At 39.7% G+C, this 17,625-nt stretch overlaps 1 protein-coding gene across 2 annotated transcripts in view; it reads left to right on the top strand.

Moving 5' to 3' along the window:
- Positions 1-16,851, top strand: part of TNFRSF11B (TNF receptor superfamily member 11b) — a 118,019-nt gene extending 101,168 nt beyond the window's left edge. For both annotated transcript variants that reach the window (XM_034763513.1, XM_034763511.1), the window contains 4 exons: positions 2,177-2,546; positions 12,828-13,022; positions 13,601-13,825; positions 15,739-16,851. In XM_034763513.1, the coding sequence (XP_034619404.1) occupies positions 2,177-2,546; positions 12,828-13,022; positions 13,601-13,825; positions 15,739-16,127 (1,179 nt within the window). In that variant the 3' untranslated portion in view covers positions 16,128-16,851. The remainder of the gene's footprint in view (positions 1-2,176; positions 2,547-12,827; positions 13,023-13,600; positions 13,826-15,738) is intronic.
- The last annotated feature ends 774 nt before the right edge of the window (positions 16,852-17,625 follow it).

Below are 17,625 nucleotides of genomic sequence, written 5' to 3'. Positions count from 1 at the left end.
AGGTGAGAGTGGAGGGATGGAGTGGGGGCAGGGTCTTGGTGTAATGGGAGGGGCATGGGGCTAGCCTCCCTGAATGGGGGGTTCATGTGCCATCCATGTGTGCTGCACTTCCATAATTTCCTAATGGAGGACTGCGTAAACCAGGGGAGGCAGAGAAAGCCTTCTGACCCCTAACAAAGCAGCGGTGACCAAAAGTCGGTACAATCTGATACATAGGTGCTGGAACTAGGGTCGCTGGGGGTGCTGCCACACCCACAGGCTTGCAGTGGATTCCATTATATACAGGGTTGACAGTTTGGTTCAATGGCTCTCAGCACCCTCACTATAAAAATTATTCCAGCACCCTTGATTAAATAGCTGTTTGGAAACCAACATGATAATCAGGTGATGGTCAAGTGTCCACTTCTCCCATTGATATCAGTTTTGGTTTCGTACCTGAGGGAGTTTTGCTTATGTAGAGTGCAAATCTGGTTCCCCTGAATGAAGCCTCAATACGGAAGCTAATGCTGAATGGGCATAGAATGTGAGCTACCACTTATACCTAGAGATGGCTCTTCAAGGTCAGGATAAGGGTATGTTGGTGGTGGGATGGTGTGGAGAAGCTTGTGGGTTGCCATTGCCTGTGTTACATTTGTTCTATGTATCAACAGAGAACTATGGAGCTAGAGCTATCAATCCAGCACCACTGTTGGACAGCCAAATATACTTTAAATAAATAATGTTCTCCTGGTATAAAGCTTCATATTCAGTTCTCATTATAATCCATTCTAGAAGATGAATCCCTCAGTAACACACACGTGCTTGTTTTCCACAAATAGCCACAAACAGAGGTAATACATAGGAACCGATTCATATAACGTTTGTAAAACCAACAATATATAAAAGAGTAGCAATGAACACAATATTTGGCTGGAGCAGTGTTCTGGGTCCCAGGGCTATACCCATACCTACTGACATCATGTGTATCCCAGCACTTTATGCATGGAAGTAAACAAGTACACTCATACATTTTGTTGATGCATTACTGGAGAAACTGCAAAAAAAATTGTATTTAGATGACAAAATAATGACATTCTTCAAATGACTGCAGGAAGTTGAACTGATTATTCATAAGGTAGCTCCCAGTATAGTGTTAGTATTGTTACAGGTGCATGTGCCTTTTGGATAAGGCGTAAAAGTGAGATCCCATGACAGGAAGCATTAGCCCTAGTGTTCTGGGGCATTCCATCTTGGGAGATTACATTCTACCCTCCTAAATCCTCCCTGCAATTTCACTTAGCTGCAGCATTCTTCACATCTGTCTAAAACTATTGTTTAGTGTTGCTGTTGGATATTAAATAGCAGTTACATTTTATCACAGGAGTGACTGAATGTCAGGGCTAGATTAAATGAAAGGAACTTAAAAAAAGCATGCTGCTACATTTATTTGATTGTTAAAAATAAATATAGGAAAGGAGTGTCCTTTGAATTTTGATCTACCTTTTTGGTAATAGTGCAATCTAGTAGTTTTTTTCTATCACAGCATAATTAAAATTGCTCAACAGTACAATAATATATTTATCATTTCTGTTGCACTATAAGTGTGCATGATGGTTCATGATACAGATGGCCTGATTCTCCTCTCACTTACATCAATGTAAATCAGGAGCCATTCCACTGAAATCAGTGGGTCGGATCCACGGTTGGAGCAAACAAGCACTGCTCCTTGGCCCACTGGAGTTACGCTAGTGTAAGCGAGAAAACAATCCAAATCCACAGTCCTGTTCCCACAGCATTTACAGTACCTAAGAGCCCTCTCCTGCAAAGAACTGCTTAAGGGATTTTCCATTTGTTAGTTAATGAATAGACCCAGGAAAATAGAGGGGTATCACCGTAAAATCATGCTATTTAATTGGTTAGGGTTAGAGTGGACTTTGTTGGTTTCAGAATATTTTAATAGTTGTAATACGGAATGCCTGATTTTTCTTTCAAATATTAAATTTTCTATGATAATGTAGCCACTGGAGAGTGGGAAAGTTGGTTCATGTTCTTATATATTGCTGCAGTATATCTTTTTTTAATGACTTTGAAGAGACAGACATGATTAAATACATAAGCACATAGAACTGTAGGGTTTTTTTTGGCTGTGCTGTATTATAGAACTAAAGAGAACAATATTTTATTTTCCTTTTACTAGTTCTTGGATATCTCTGTTAAGTGGACAACTCAAGAAACCGTTCCCCCAAAGTATCTCCATTATGACCCAGTAACATCTCGCCAACTGATGTGTGACCAGTGCCGGCCGGGAACCTATGTAAAACAGCACTGTACAGCTACAAAAAAGACTGTATGTGCACCATGTCCAGATCAGTACTATGCAGAGGACTGGAACAACAACGATGAATGCCAGTACTGCAACATAGTGTGCAAAGAGCTGCAGTATGTGAAGCAAGAATGCAACAGTACACAGAACCGCATCTGTGAATGTACTGAAGGGAGATACCTTGAGCTAGAATTTTGTTTAAGGCATACAGAATGTCCTCCTGGATTTGGTGTAGTACAACCAGGTATGTATCTTCTTTCAATATGCAACAGAATTAATTAGAGCTGTACAAAGCATTAAAGACTTGTGGCACTTAAAGATTAGGAAACAAGCTTGTCCAGATGAAATGACAGACTAATAAATGGCAAAGCTAATACAACCTGTTACCGTTGTGACATTGCTTTGGACTATAGCCAAAGGAACATTTCTCAGTGGAATACTCTGCTCCTACTGAATGTGTAATTTAATGGCAGTACAAATGTAGCAAATTGCACTCTAATGAGAAACATGATGGATAGCCTCTTTTAAAGGAACATTATCTGGGATACAGTATTTCTGTTCTGTCATTTTGAAATCTGCTGTTTTAAGCCACTGTGTATCTTGACAAACACCAGAAGCATTAACTGATACAGTACCAAGAGCATAATTATAACAATATTAATGTAGCTCTAGAGTCAGAGCAAAATGTGGTAATAATTAATTACCGGTCTCCTAAATGGGAACTGCAAGAGAAACTATTATTATTATCATCCAAAGACCAGCCAACTACTTCTTTGTCAAACAAGCTGGTAACATGCTGTATGTCTGTGAGGGATAAAGCCTGTAGCAATGTTGTTTTCATGGAGCATTTTCTTCATTTTTGACAAAATTAATTGTTAAGACTAAGTTCCTGTCTTGAAACAAAATATTTTGTCATCCTGCAAATGACTTGGCCCAGGCTAGTGCCAACATTGAATGTGGCCTAAAATAAATGGAAGCTGGCATTCTGCCTAATCATAGTTACACCATATCCTTCATGCTACTGCATAGATCTATATGGCATTTAAATTGTTTCATGGGCTCTGATTGTGCAACAGGATCTACATGCACAGACTTCTATGCCTGTGTTGAATCCCACTGAATTTTGGGTGTAGAGATCCATGCAGGCAAAAATCTATGGATTTCTGGGCATAAGGATTCATGCAGGTTTGGGGCCATAGTTAGTATCACTGTTAACTTTGAAACTCTAGGAGCAGAAAAGCAAAGGATAATGAACGGGAATTTCAGAAGTAGTTAGCATTGGCCTACCTCTATTCCTATTGAAGCCAGTGACAGTTATATTATTGACCTTAGTGGGAGCAGAGTTAGGCCACCAGTGAGTATGTTTGAAAGAAGTGAGCTGAGGGTTTAAGAGGATCCAAATTCTGAACATTCAGCTCCTTATCGATTTGGTATAAAAATCAATCTTCCTAGCACTGAGTAATTACTTTGGAGACTGCATCACTGTGTGTTTCACCTGAACAAAGATGTGTGTGTATGCTGTATGGTTGTGGATGATGTAAATACACAGCAGGGTTTTAGATGTGACCAGCAACATATGTGTATTTGTACTTTTTATGCAACAGAAGAGGAGGGTTAAAGAGTTATTGTCGATGCATGGTGGTGCTGTCCACATCTGGTCTGACTGATGTGGCTGTGCTGTGCATACTAGATTAAACAACTCAGTCTCGTAATCCATCAGTCAAGTAATCTGTCCTTTATTAAAACAAATAAACTGTTTCTGACAGTAGCAGTAGCAGATTCACATGGCTATGATGTGAATAGCCGGTAGAACAGACTTCTTTCTTCAGTGGTCCCTCGCAAGTCTTCTTCCTGTGATTCAGCATCGGAGGATTTAGACTTCCTAAATCTCTCAAAATTGCATCTTCCAACCTCATTTGTGGTCAGTCCCATGCTCTGATTCCTTTGACCTCAGACCTACAAAACTTCTGTAAAAGTGTATCTTCTGCACATTGGACATAATTCCATCGTTGCTATCATCGCTGGTGCAAGACTGCAACTTGCCAGGATTGTCTAAGTATCTCCTTGTTTGTGACAAAATCAAACCAATGGCTGTTAAGAATATGCCACAATTTTTGATACTGAAAACTGTTTAGTTTCCTCTCCATAGTTGTTTTTAACCGCCATGTTTCTGCTCCATACAACACTTGTCATCACTTCTGCATTAAACACTCATATCTTAGTTGTCACACAAACATTCCGCTGCCCAAACAGAGGTCTTTGAAGATGCTCAAATGCCACTGATGAAAGAATGATCCGACGTGTAACTTCTTCGGCTATTGAACCTCCTGCTGTCAAGCAACTACCCAAATAGACAAAACTATTCACCCATTCAGTCTATTGCAATCTACATACAATATCAGCAGGTCATTCATTTCCATTTTATAGGAGGTATACATAGCTTTGGTTTGTCATCATTGATCTTAAATCCCATAGATTCTGTAGTGTGTCGCAACTCTTCCAGCATTAGCTGTAGTTGGTCAGTAGTCTCTCCAAGTAAAGCAATATCATCCACATACTCAAGATCCTCTAAAGATGAATCTTTAAGTTTCACACCTTCTACTTTGGCCTCAAGCAGCTTTCTCATCATATTGTCTATTAGAACATTAAATAATATAGACGAGAGACCGCATCTCTGGAGTACTTCTGATTCTTCTGAAAACCAGTCTCTAATATAATCTTTGACCCTCATACGGCTAAATGTACAGTGGTACAGGTCCTCCACTAGGCCCACTAAGTCCTCAGGCACTCCATACTGGTATAGCAGTATCCACAATTCTGATTGATACACTGGGTCAAAAGCAGTTACAAAGTCTGTAAATGAGGTGTTAACTTCCTTTGGTCACTCTAGTCATTTTCAATAACATTTTGCAGACCGTATATTGCATGGACTGTAGGTTGACCTGTAAAGAAACCACACTCATTGTTTTTTGGTTGAGATAGTATTTCAGTCAGTTCAGTAGTATGATCATACACCCCTGCTCTGGGATAGATAACAACATTATTCCCCTATAATTTGAGCAAGCTGATTGTTCTCTTCTTTTGAAAAAAAAAATGATGCAGCTGTTTTTTCAATCTTCTGGAATGTGATCAGTTTCCCAAACTTTAAAGACAAATCTGAAGCCAATGAACTAAATCCAGGTCTCCACTCATTAGCACTTCTGATGAAGTATTGTCAAGACCAGGTGCTTTACCATTTTCTAACTGTTTGACAATAAGCATCACTTCCTCTAATGTCACCAGCCTGTTTTCTACAGGGTTCATTTTTGGATGAAGTTGTAGGTTACGCCTTGATGGGTTTCTGTTCACTAATTCACAATAATGCCAATTAGGTTGTGCATCAATATCATGGCAGAATTCTCCATTTTTGTCCTTAACTGGAAGAAGCTGTGAGAATGGATGTCCAATTAGGACTTTCAAAGTGTCAAATACACATTTCTGATCATGTCTTTTAGAGGCTTAAAATAGTCCAATAGCTTGATAGTATCTGATAAAATAATACAGATGAATAATAACGATTAAGGCACAGGACCGGGAGTCAGAAGATATAGGTCATATTCTCAACTCTGCTATAGTTTCTTGTATGATCTTCAGGCAAAATCATCCAACCTCTCTGTGCCTCAAGGTCAGATTATGAACAGGAGGCTGCCAGGTAACTCTCCAAGACCACATTCTACAGGCCACTATCCTCTGATCCTACTGAGGAATACCAAAAGAAACTACACCATCTGCTCAAGAAACTCCCAGCTACAGTACAGGAACAAATCTACATGGACACACCCCCAGAACCCCGACCAGGGGTATTCTATCTACTACCCAAGATCCATAAACCCGGAAACCCTGGACGCCCCATCATCTCAGGCATTGGTACTCTGACAGCAGGATTATCTGGCTATTTGGACACTCTCCTCAGACCCTATGCTACCAGCACTCCCAGCTATCTTCGAGACACCACCGACTTCCTGAGGAAACTACAGTGCATTGACGTTCTTCCTGAAAACACCATCCTGGCCACCATGGATGTAGAAGCACTTTATACCAATATTCCACATGAGGATGGACTACAAGCTGTCAGGAACAGTATCCCTGATGAGGCCACAGCAAGCCTGGTGGCTGAGCTTTGTGACTTTGTCCTCACCCACAACCACTTCAGATTTGGGGACAACTTATACCTTCAAGTCAGTGGCACTGCTATGGGTACCCGCATGGCCCCACAGTATGCCAACATTTTTATGGCTGACTTAGAACAACGCTTCCTCAGCTCTCGTCCCCTAGTGCCCCTCCTCTACTTGCGCTACATTGATGACATCTTCATCATATGGACCCACGGAAAGGAGGCCCTTGAAGAATTCCACCTAGACTTCAACAATTTCCACCCCACCATCAACCTCAGCCTGGACCAGTCCACACAAGAGATCCACTTCCTGGACACTACAGTACAAATAAGTGATGGTCACATAAACACCACCCTATACCGGAAACCTACTGACCGCTATACGTACCTACATGCCTCCAGCTTCCATCCAAGACACATCATACGATCCATTGTCTACAGCCAAGCCCTAAGATACAACCGAATTTGCTCCAACCCCTCAGACAGAGACAAACACCTACAAGATCTTTATCAAGCATTCGTAAAACTACAATACCCACCTGGGGAAGTGAGGAAACAGATTGACAGAGCAAGACGGGTACCCAGAAATCACCTACTACAGGACAGGTCCAACAAGGACAATAACAGAACACCACTGGCTATCACATACAGCCCCCAGCTAAAACCTCTCCAGCGCATTATCCACGACCTACAACCTATCCTGGAAAATGATCCCTCACTCTCACAGACCTTGGGAGGCAGGCCAGTCCTTGCTTACAGACAACCCCCCAACCTGAAGCAAATACTCACCAGCAACTACACACCACACCACAGAAACACCAACCCAGGAACCTATCCCTGTAGCAAACCTCGTTGCCTACTCTGTCCCCATATCTACTCTGGCAACAGCATCAGAGGACCCAACCACATCAGCCACACCATCAGGGGCTCATTCACCTGCACATCCACTAATGTCATATATGCCATCATGTGCCAGCAATGCCACTCTGCCATGTACATTGGCCAAACCGGACAGTCCCTCCGCAAAAGAATAAATGGACACAAATCGGACATCAGGAATGGTAACATACACAAGCCAGTAAGTGAACACTTCAATCTCCCTGGTCATTCTATCACAGATTTAAAAGTCACTGTCATTGAACAAAAAAACTTCAGAAACAGACTTCAAAGAGAAACAGCAGAACTAAAATTCATTTGCAAATTCAACACCATTAATCTGGGCTTGAATAGGGATTGGGAGTGGCTGGCTCACTACAGAAGCAGCTTTTCCTCTCCTGGAATTGACACCTCCTCATCTATTATTGGGAGTGGACTACATCCACCCTGATTGAATTGGCCTTGTCAACACTGGTTCGCCACTTGTGAAGTAACTCCCTGCTCTCCATGTGTCTGTATATAATGCCTGCATCTGTAGCTTTCACTCTATGCATCCGAAGAAGTGAGGTTTTTACTCACGAAAGCTTATGCCCAAATAAATCTGTTAGTCTTTAAGGTGCCACCAGACTCTTTGTTGTTTTTGTAGATACAGACTAACACGGCTACCCCCTGATACTTGGGGTAATAATAGTCACCTCTTACACAGTGTATTCTTTGGCTTAACATGCTAATGTTTGTCAAGGACATCATGATCCTTGGATGGAAGGTGTTATAGAAACGTGCAGTAATAAGAATAGAGGCAGGTACAAACTTGAGATTGGTTACTGCCTAGAGAAGAGAATGAAGGGAAGGAGACACAGGAAAACAAAGGAATGTCTCAGAGAGAAGTCTTTTTCAACTGTAATGCCCCAATCTCCAAAGCTGCAGAACTGCTTTCCTAGTCATGCTCATACAGAAAGAGGCAAGGGATTAAATATCGTAGGAACATTAGCTGAAGCTTTTAAAGCTACACTATTCATTGGTACAACAGATTGCAAAAGCATTGTTAAATAAGAAGTTTGATGTAGTGGCTTTTACAGCTAGGTTAGAAGCAAGACTCAAAGGGCCTGAAACAAAGTACACAAGGATGTCCATTTGGAAGACCCATAAAAGAAGTCTGGGTTGTGTGGGAAGCCTGCTTACTGTATCCATCAAAGGATAATAAAATAATGGCTAACAAAACTGAAGTCATCAATCCAAGACCAAGCCAAATGTGTTAGGCTTTGAGAAGAAGACAAATGATCTAATCACATAATCTTTTGGAGAGATGGGTTCCCAAACCACAGCAGAGTGCATCAACTAAACAGCAATTCCTCAAATAAGAAACAGAGATACAGACTCTGGCAACACAATTACTTTTATAATCTTCAGGTTTTTAAGACAAGGCAATTGCTGGAAAACTTAAAGACAGTGAACCAAATTTTGTTCTCAGTTACATCTATGCAACATCACTCAAGACAATGTGTTTGCACTGGTGTAACTGAGGGTGGAGTGTGGCCTTAGTCTATCAAAAATATCCCTCATAATCACACATGGAAACAATGTGGTCCAGTGTCTAGGACGCAGGCTGGAGAATCGGAATCTGACTACTGCTCCCAGTTGCCACTGCCTCAGTGTAACCTTGGGCAAATCGCTTAATCTCTCTGCTCCTCAGTTTCCATATCTATTACTGCAGATAAAGGACAATTAACCATCTTTGTAAAGTGCTTTGAGATCCATTGAAGTATAGCACTATAAAATTAAGTATATTAAGTATATTTTTCTTCCTTGATCTTAGTCCTGGCATCCAGGCTATGAGGCATGTATGAGGCATACATTGGTGACACTATAAATCTTTCAGTGGCAAGGGAATCAAAGCAGAGGTCACCCTCCTGGCCAAATATTAGGTATGCTACACCATCAAAGCATATTTATTCTGGGAAGTGATCCTACTGTCAGACTATTAGACGCTGTTAATTTAGCAGCCATCCAAGAGAGCTCATTGCACATGATTTGTTTCTCTTGGAAACAAAAGGGCCTCACTCTTCTCTGGGACTGTTCCTATATTTGGACTATAGTATATATAGCCTCTTTCTCCTACAAAATTGATTCTGGCAACTGGAAATGTCTTATTTTAATTAATTTTGTAAACTGATCAGATTGTTTCTCACACTGGTGCTCTATAGTCTGCTTAGTTCTTGTAATTTACTAAGGTTTGGTATTTTGTAGTTCTAATAACATATGCCTCTTACTTTTGAAACTCATTTTAACTAGAATGTGAGTTCCTTCGAAGGACTGATAAGGAACTAGAATTGGGCCAAAATTAGAACCTCAAAGCAAAGTACCTTCAAATTGCAAAGAAGAACAGGAATTTAATCTGTTGACTTAAATCAGCCATTATAACTTTGATTCTAGGTCAGATCAAAACTACATGGGGCTTGTTTTCTGGTTTGGGTATGGATGCAACTGAAATCACACAGTAACATCTATTCTCAGGACATTTCACCTCAAAATGACATAAATTACATGAGATCACCTGATCGTACAAAGGTGGACCATTTTTCAAGAACAATCTTTGAGATCTGATCCTGTCAAATCCAAACCAAGCCTTTGCCACTCTCTGCACTATGGTGCCCAATAATGTGGCAGACTTCCTAAGAGAAATCCATTTGGGAGTCAATGCAGATTAAAGCAGTGTTACCTCTCACTTTGCACCTGCTATTCGCCTCAAGCGGGCACCAGGGGGGACAGTCAATGGCAGCACACATTCTCAGTGAGGGAGGCTGGAGGAGCAGTGCAAAGGTGCCATACTGCTTTAACCATGTAGAACCTGGGACTCTGCTGGGTTTCCAGATCACCCACCCTATTCCTTTCCCATTCAGAGGAAGATACAGAAGAAACTCTGCATGGAATTTCCATGTACTTTGTCACCCCCTGCAGGTATTTTTGGGAATGAGGACAATCTATCTCCATCTCCCAAAATATGGAGATGCTAATCTCTTTGGAAGGAACAAACTGAAAAAGCAGCATATCTGTGGTAGGGGAAAGTCCACCAGAAATTCTCTTAGCAATGGTAGTTGATGCCTGATCATCTGAAATGTGCAGATCTCTGTCAGTTGGACTTTCATATTGTTTACGGCAGCTGTCGTTGCATAATATCAGCAGATTAAAAAGGCAAACCTGTATGTAGCCTTCTGTGGTGCATTATTCTGTCACATCTTTTAGAGGGTTGGCTATTGCAAAATTAATTTCTTTTAAGTAATTGTATAGAATCACTTTTGATGTTCAGATATGCTCTCCTGCACATGTTTTTACTCATTATCTAGTAAAAGCAGAAGTTCTGCGTTTGACTATATATAAATATACTCTTTATTCCTTGGCTACTTGAAAACTCAGAGATTCATATCCTTTTGTTTCTAAGGGAGTCTTAGAAATGTAAAATTGTAGTAAAGGTGGATTTGCTTATTTTAACGCAAACCTCTGTGCATTTAGCTTTTAACAGCAAGTACTCCCAAAATACACTAGATGGAGGCATTTTCAAATGCAAATATAGTCCTCAATTCCAGCAAAGAATTGAATAATAGACTATAGATTAATAGACTTAAAGGTCAGAAGGGACCATGTCTTTAATGCATCCTTATTCGATAAAGCATTTACTCATGTGCTTGAATTTGGACACATACTTAAGTCCCATTGGTTTCAGGGAGACTTAAGCATGTGCTTAAAGTTAAGAGCATGCTTAAATGCTTTGTTGAATAGGAATGTACTGCTCAATTGGGGATATATTGTATGAGCTTTGATTTGAGCCAGGATTTTCCTTTGATAGACTCTTCGCAGTAGCTGCCTAGCTTAAGTTTCATGCATTAATCTTCATAGACTCATAGACTTTAAGGTCAGAAGGGACCATTATGATCATCTGGTCTGACCCCCTGCATGCTGCAGGCCACAAGACCCTTCCCTGGACTGTGCCGTTGAAGTCCCTAATCCTGTGTTTTAGTGACTTCAATCGGCAGAGACCCTCCTGCTAGTGATCCCTGCCCCATGCTGCGGAGGAAGGCGAAAAACCTCCAGAGGCTCAGCCAATCTACCCTGGAGGAAAATTCCTTCCCGACCCCAAATATGGCGATCAGTAATACCCCGAGCATGTAGGCAAGAGTCTCTAGCCTGACCTTTGTTTGCCATTATGCTATTTACGTACCATTGCTTGGTTTTCCTTGGCTACTTCTCTCTTTCAGTCAATGCAGTGCAGTAATGTTCCATGTTTTCTCAGTTATTTAACTGTGGGACAATAAATATTTTCTTTATAATAGCAGTTAGGACAAATACTGTCTATATTCTTTTCCTGAGCATACATGTTTATTAGATTTTAGGCAAGTATAGAATAATACAATCAATCCAAGAAAGAGGGGTCAATATGTAATCTTGAATTTACCATGTTACTGAACAACAACTTACTTTTAAAGGCTTTGGAAACTCACTTAGTTTATGCAATGGCATAATTGGTTATAACTTTGGAATTTCATATTTGAGAGATTAAAAATATGTATTGAGAAACTTCCACAAATGTGCATATATAAAGAAAGGGAGGAAAGTCACCGTGGATGAATGGTTTTAATTTAAAGGCCAATATGTAGACTGGGATAGACAATCTATGGCACATGTGCCAAAGGCAGCACGCGAGCTGATTTTCAGTGGTACTCACACTGCCTGGGACCTGGCCACCGGTCCGGGGGGCTCTGCGTTTTAATTTAATTTTAAATGAAGCTTCTGAAACATTTTAAAAACCGTATTTACTTTACATACATCAATAATTTAGTTATATATTATAGACTTATAGAAAGACCTTCTAAAAATGTTAAAATGTATGACTGGCACGTGAAACCTTAAATTAGAGTGAATAAATGAAGACTTGGCACACCACTTCTGAAAGGTTGCCGACCCCTCATGTAGACGGTATTCAAATTATATTACAGAACACTCACAAAAAGAAGAACCTGCTTGCAACAGATTTAAATAAATGGGCTGAATTCTATTCAGTTACAACCAGAGTAATTTATTTTAGGGATCATCTGCACAGATGTAACAGAGCAAAATTTGGACCAATGTTTTGTGCCCGTTAATTGATTCTCAGAAAAAATCTATATGGAGGAAAACTGAAGGTCAGACACCTTTTGTAAACATTTGAATAGAGCCAAGTTATCTGATTCTAATTTACAAATGTATGCAAGGATGCAAGGATGAGAAGCCCGTGTGTTTAAAAACATTATTTAACCTACTTCTGTAGCATGAGCATCTGAATTTGAGAGAAAAGTTTTCAAAATTATACAAATATCTTCCAAGCAAGTGTTCATGTAGGAGTGAGAAAGCATGAAAATCCGAAGTCATGGTTTATTTTTTGCTATTTTCTTTCCTGGTACACAAAAACTCACACACAATATGTATCTTTTGTAAAAGGTAGTGGGTTTTGTTTTTCTAAAGGCACCCCTGAGAGTGACACCATTTGCCAGAGATGTCCAGAAGGATTTTTCTCAAATGAAACTTCATCCAAAGCAGCCTGTGAAAAACACACAAACTGCAGTGCACTGGGTCGTAAAATAGCACTGAATGGCAATGCGGTTCGTGACAATATGTGTCATGAAAACACAGATGCATCAGCTCAAAAATGCGGAATAGGTATGTATAATGCCAAAGTATCCCGACAAGCATTAGTAAAATGGGATTAGCAATGGCTATGGTAAAAATTATTAAAACTGTTAGGTGCTCAAATACTACGGCGATGGGCAAACTGTAAAATTCTAGTTACTGTCAATTAGATGATATAGAAGGGGTAAGAAGCCTATAGTGCTATGAAATAAAGACCAGTCCCTTAATTTAAACATGTTTTTAAAATAGTTTTTCTTACAATTCTGGACTCTCTATGTTTTGTCAGGGCCAAACAATTTCAGAAGAATTCAGACACTTGCTTGGATCATTTTGGTTTATTTCACCAAATCAATTCCCTATCATTGCAGGGGCCTCAGGCATTGGTGTACCCTGCTCCCTTCTGTTCTGTGCTTGTGGCATACAATAGTTTAGTCTCTCCTGAAAGCTGTAATTCTAGTCTATCCAGGTTATTGGCGTCAGTGCGGGAGGAACTTGGTGGGGATTAGTGTCCTATGATGTGCAGGAAGTCAGCCTAGATGATCTGCTGGCCCCTTCTAGCCTTGACTTCCAGGACTTAACCTATCTTTTTCTCTCTTATTTGTTTTTAGATGTAACCCTATGCGAGGAAGCACTTTTCAGGTTTGCTGTTCCTGAAAAACTCACTCCTAACTGGCTGAATGTACTAACGGACGGTTTGCCTGGGACAAAGATTAATTCAGAAAATATAGAAAGGATTAAACAAAAACATAGTTCTCAAGAACAGATGTTCCAACTGTTGAAATTATGGAAGCAGCAAAACAAAGAACAGGATATAGTCAAGAAGATCATTCAAGGTAATTCAGACAGCATAGCAAACACAGTTAGAAGTAACTTTTCAAATAGCACTTTTGTAATCTCCTGGGGCCAAATTCTGCCCTGGATTGTGAGCACACTGCTCACACTGACACCTATGGGAGCTGTGTAGGTGTGACTGTGTGCAGAACTTAACCCTTTATGTTCAACAGAAAGGACCAAATTCTGACCAGACTTCCAGTCTATGTGATCCCATTGAGTAATATGTATGGAGTGTAAATCAATGTCTCTTTGGGACCATAAGAGTAGGAAATATTGTGATACTAGGGTCCATACTCCCCTCATTTACACAAGAGCAAGAACTAGAGAAGTCAGTGGGAGCTGGATGTGTACAGATCAGGGGAAACTCAGGCTCACAGTATATGATATAAGTAGGGCCCTACCAAATTCATGGCTGTGAAAAACACATCACGGACAGTGAAATCTGGTCTCCACTGTGAAATCTGGTCTTTTGTGTGCTTTTACCCTATATTCTACAGATTTCACAGGAGAAACCAGCATTTCTCAAACTGGGGGTCCTGACCCAAAAATGGGTTGCAGGCGAGTTGCAAGGTTATTGTAGGGGGGGTCTTGGTATTTCCACCCTTACTTCTGCACTGCCTTCAGAGCTGGGTGGCCAGAGAGTGCTTGCTGCTGGCCCAGGGTCCAGCTCTGAAGGCAGCAGCACAGAAGTAAGGGTGGCGATACCACAAGCCCCCTACAATAACCTTGCAACACCCTCCCCCATTAACCCATTTTGGGTCAGGACCCCTACAGTTACAACACTGTGAAATTTCAGATTTAAATATCTGAAATCATAACATTTATGATTTTTTAAATCCTCTGACCGTGAAATTGACCAAAATGCACCGTGAATCTGATAGGGCCCTAGATATAAGCAAGGCACTATAGGTGCTGGCTTGAGAGACCTAAACCCTTTAGATATCCACGAAGAGGAATATGTGGGCACTGGCAAATCAAAATCTCATACATAGCCCTGCAAACATGTTTTTCTCTTCTTGGAAAGAGTATCCCTGCTCATTCCTTCACCTCTCTGCTGAAACTGCCACCATCGGTGTCAAAGGTGAGATTATGATGGCAGTTTTTGTGATGTTAACACTTGTTGCTGGAGTTTTCACTGAAAACCACCAAACCCTTTTCACATGAGCCACCATCAGCAACCATCAGATTTGAATGACTTTTGTTCTATAAGGAATGGATTTGAAATGGTGTCCTAGAGAAACCGTTTTTAATCTATGTCTGTTTATGCCATTGTAACATGTCTGTGCTGGAGCTGATGCTATGTTGGAACTGAAGCACCAGTGACAATTATAGCTAAAATGTCTAGGCATTTCCTGTATAGCAGGAGTAAAATAGTTGTGTAGTGCAATGTAAGATACAGAGCCCTGCCTCATGCACTATACATCTGACAAGATGCACATTACAAAATTGTAGAAATAAATGTATTATAGCAGGTATGTGCGTAACTTGGGACTACTTATATGAAAAAAGTTACACACGTGCTTAAGTGCTTTGTAAGACTGAGGGTTAAAACAACAATGATAAAAAGAACAGGAGTACTTGTGGCACCTTAGAAACTAACAAATTTATTAAAGCATAAGCTTTTGTGGGCTACAGCCCACTTCTTCGGATACATATATGCTATAGCCCACGAAAGCTTATGCTCTAATAAATTTGTTAGTCTCTAAGGTGCCACAAGTACTCCTGTTCTTTTTGCGGATACAGACCAACACGGCTGCTACTCTGAAACCAATGATAAAAGGGTTATTTGGAAATAAAACTAGGAAACATTTAGTGGGTACATGTCCTTTTCTGACTTTAGAGTTTGTTTTAAGCCATTATAAAATAGTAATGAATCATATTAATGTCCCTCCTTGATTTTTGTTTTGTGTAGATATTGATCTCTGTGAAAACAGCATTTTAAAACATATTGGCCAGGCTAATCTAACCTTTGAACATCTCAACATTCTGATGGTGAGTTTACCAGGAAAGAAAGTAAGAAAAGAAGATATTCAGCACACTGTGAAGCTGTGCAAACCTACGGAACAAATTCTAAATCTTCTTAACCTATGGAGAATAAAGAACGCTGATCAAGACACAATTAAGGCCCTAACGCATGGGCTGAAGCATTTGAAAGCATACCACTTTCCCAAAAAACCTATCCAAAGTCTGAAGAAGGTGGTCAAGTTGCTTCACAGTTTTAAAATGTACCAATTATACCAAAAACTCTTTTTTGAAATGATAGGGAACCAAGTCCAATCAGTAAAAAAACGATGTGTCTAATTCAAGATATTTTTCCATACATTCTCCACTATTTCCCCCTAATTACTGTTAGCAGTAATTAACGTAGAACATTGTTCCCCTACATTGTACGTGACTATTTATAGGAATGTATGACTGGAATGGCTCTAAGCTCTCAGAGCTTAGAGGTTTTTTTTATTATTATAAAGTCACTTCTGTAAAAGCTATAATCATTTGATGACATTTAGGTCCTGATCTGCAGCCTTTAGCATCCAAAATTGAAAAGTACCACTGAAGTCATTGTGTGAGCAAAGAATGTTAGACCAGGCCTAATACAGTATTTACTATTTATATGCATTGATATAAAGATTTCGTTGTACATATTTATTAACTTAAATGGAAATTATATGAGACTTAAATTTAGAAAGAGAAATTAAATACAAACTATATTTTCAAGATAGACTAAAATTATCAAATATATTTTTAAGCAGAAATTATGTAGCATTTCCTAAGAGATCCTACTTCTTTACTTTGTGGATTTTTAAAAAATTGTTACTTAGTTTTATGTGTATGAGTTGTGGTATCTTTTGGTAGGAGTTGTTTAATTTATCCGAAGTTTTTAACTCAAATAGTATGAGAAATATACCATAAATGACCTGAATATTTAAATATTCTGTGAGAAAGTGAATGTACCATATTTAAAAACTGGATGTTCAGATACAATTCTAGGATCTTATTTTATAAAACAATTAATTTTTTCAGTTTACCTTTTGTCTGTTTATGTGGTTTTTCTCATCTGAAATGTACAAACCCAATACAGATGTTTTCCTGTAGATTTTGCTCCCTGTTTTGAAGACATAGGGCCTGTTTCCCCAATGCCCCGTGTCTTGTGTAGTCACTGATACCTCAACAACACAAATGCAAAGGGATTAGATAACACTGGTATTCTCACCTGGTAGCATTGTGCACTCACTACACGGGGGTCAATGATTATACACGGTCTGAGGCAATGGAGCATCAGGCTTATGGTGAGGCTTAAACAGATCTGACGCAAGCAGGTACAACCCCGTTGAAGTCTGATTTCAGTTTGGACTGTAGCCTGATTTGGGGTGTGTTAGTTGTGTTGATTTAATTTATCCACATAATTTAATTCCATCTAATTAATTACTGCTTTTAATAGTTTTAATACTGATTATTGCGAATATTAATTAGTATGAGTTTCAGCTCGCCAATTTGTTTGATCAGAAGATAAAGTTCGTCCTGAATCAGGCTTCACAGAGTTTATAAAAGAAACTTCGGGGGTATGACAGGAAGTTTACACTGAGACAGATGTAGTCATAAAGACCTTTTTATTAAAATCAATGAAGATAGTAAGCAAATGGTAAACCAATCAGAATTACAGAGTTACACTTGTATCACAGTTCTTTAAGAGATAGATATATATGAATATAAAATTATAAGTTGCAAAGTTAATTAATACTCACACTCTGTTTTGATAATAACCTGTTGTTGGCAACACCTTGGGCGTTTTCACACATCT

This window comes from Trachemys scripta, chromosome 2 (assembly GCF_013100865.1).
Source record: "Trachemys scripta elegans isolate TJP31775 chromosome 2, CAS_Tse_1.0, whole genome shotgun sequence".
NCBI lineage: Eukaryota > Metazoa > Chordata > Testudines > Emydidae > Trachemys > Trachemys scripta.
The sequence above is the reverse complement of the archived record's forward strand: the minus strand, read 5'-3'. Positions and strand labels throughout refer to the sequence as shown.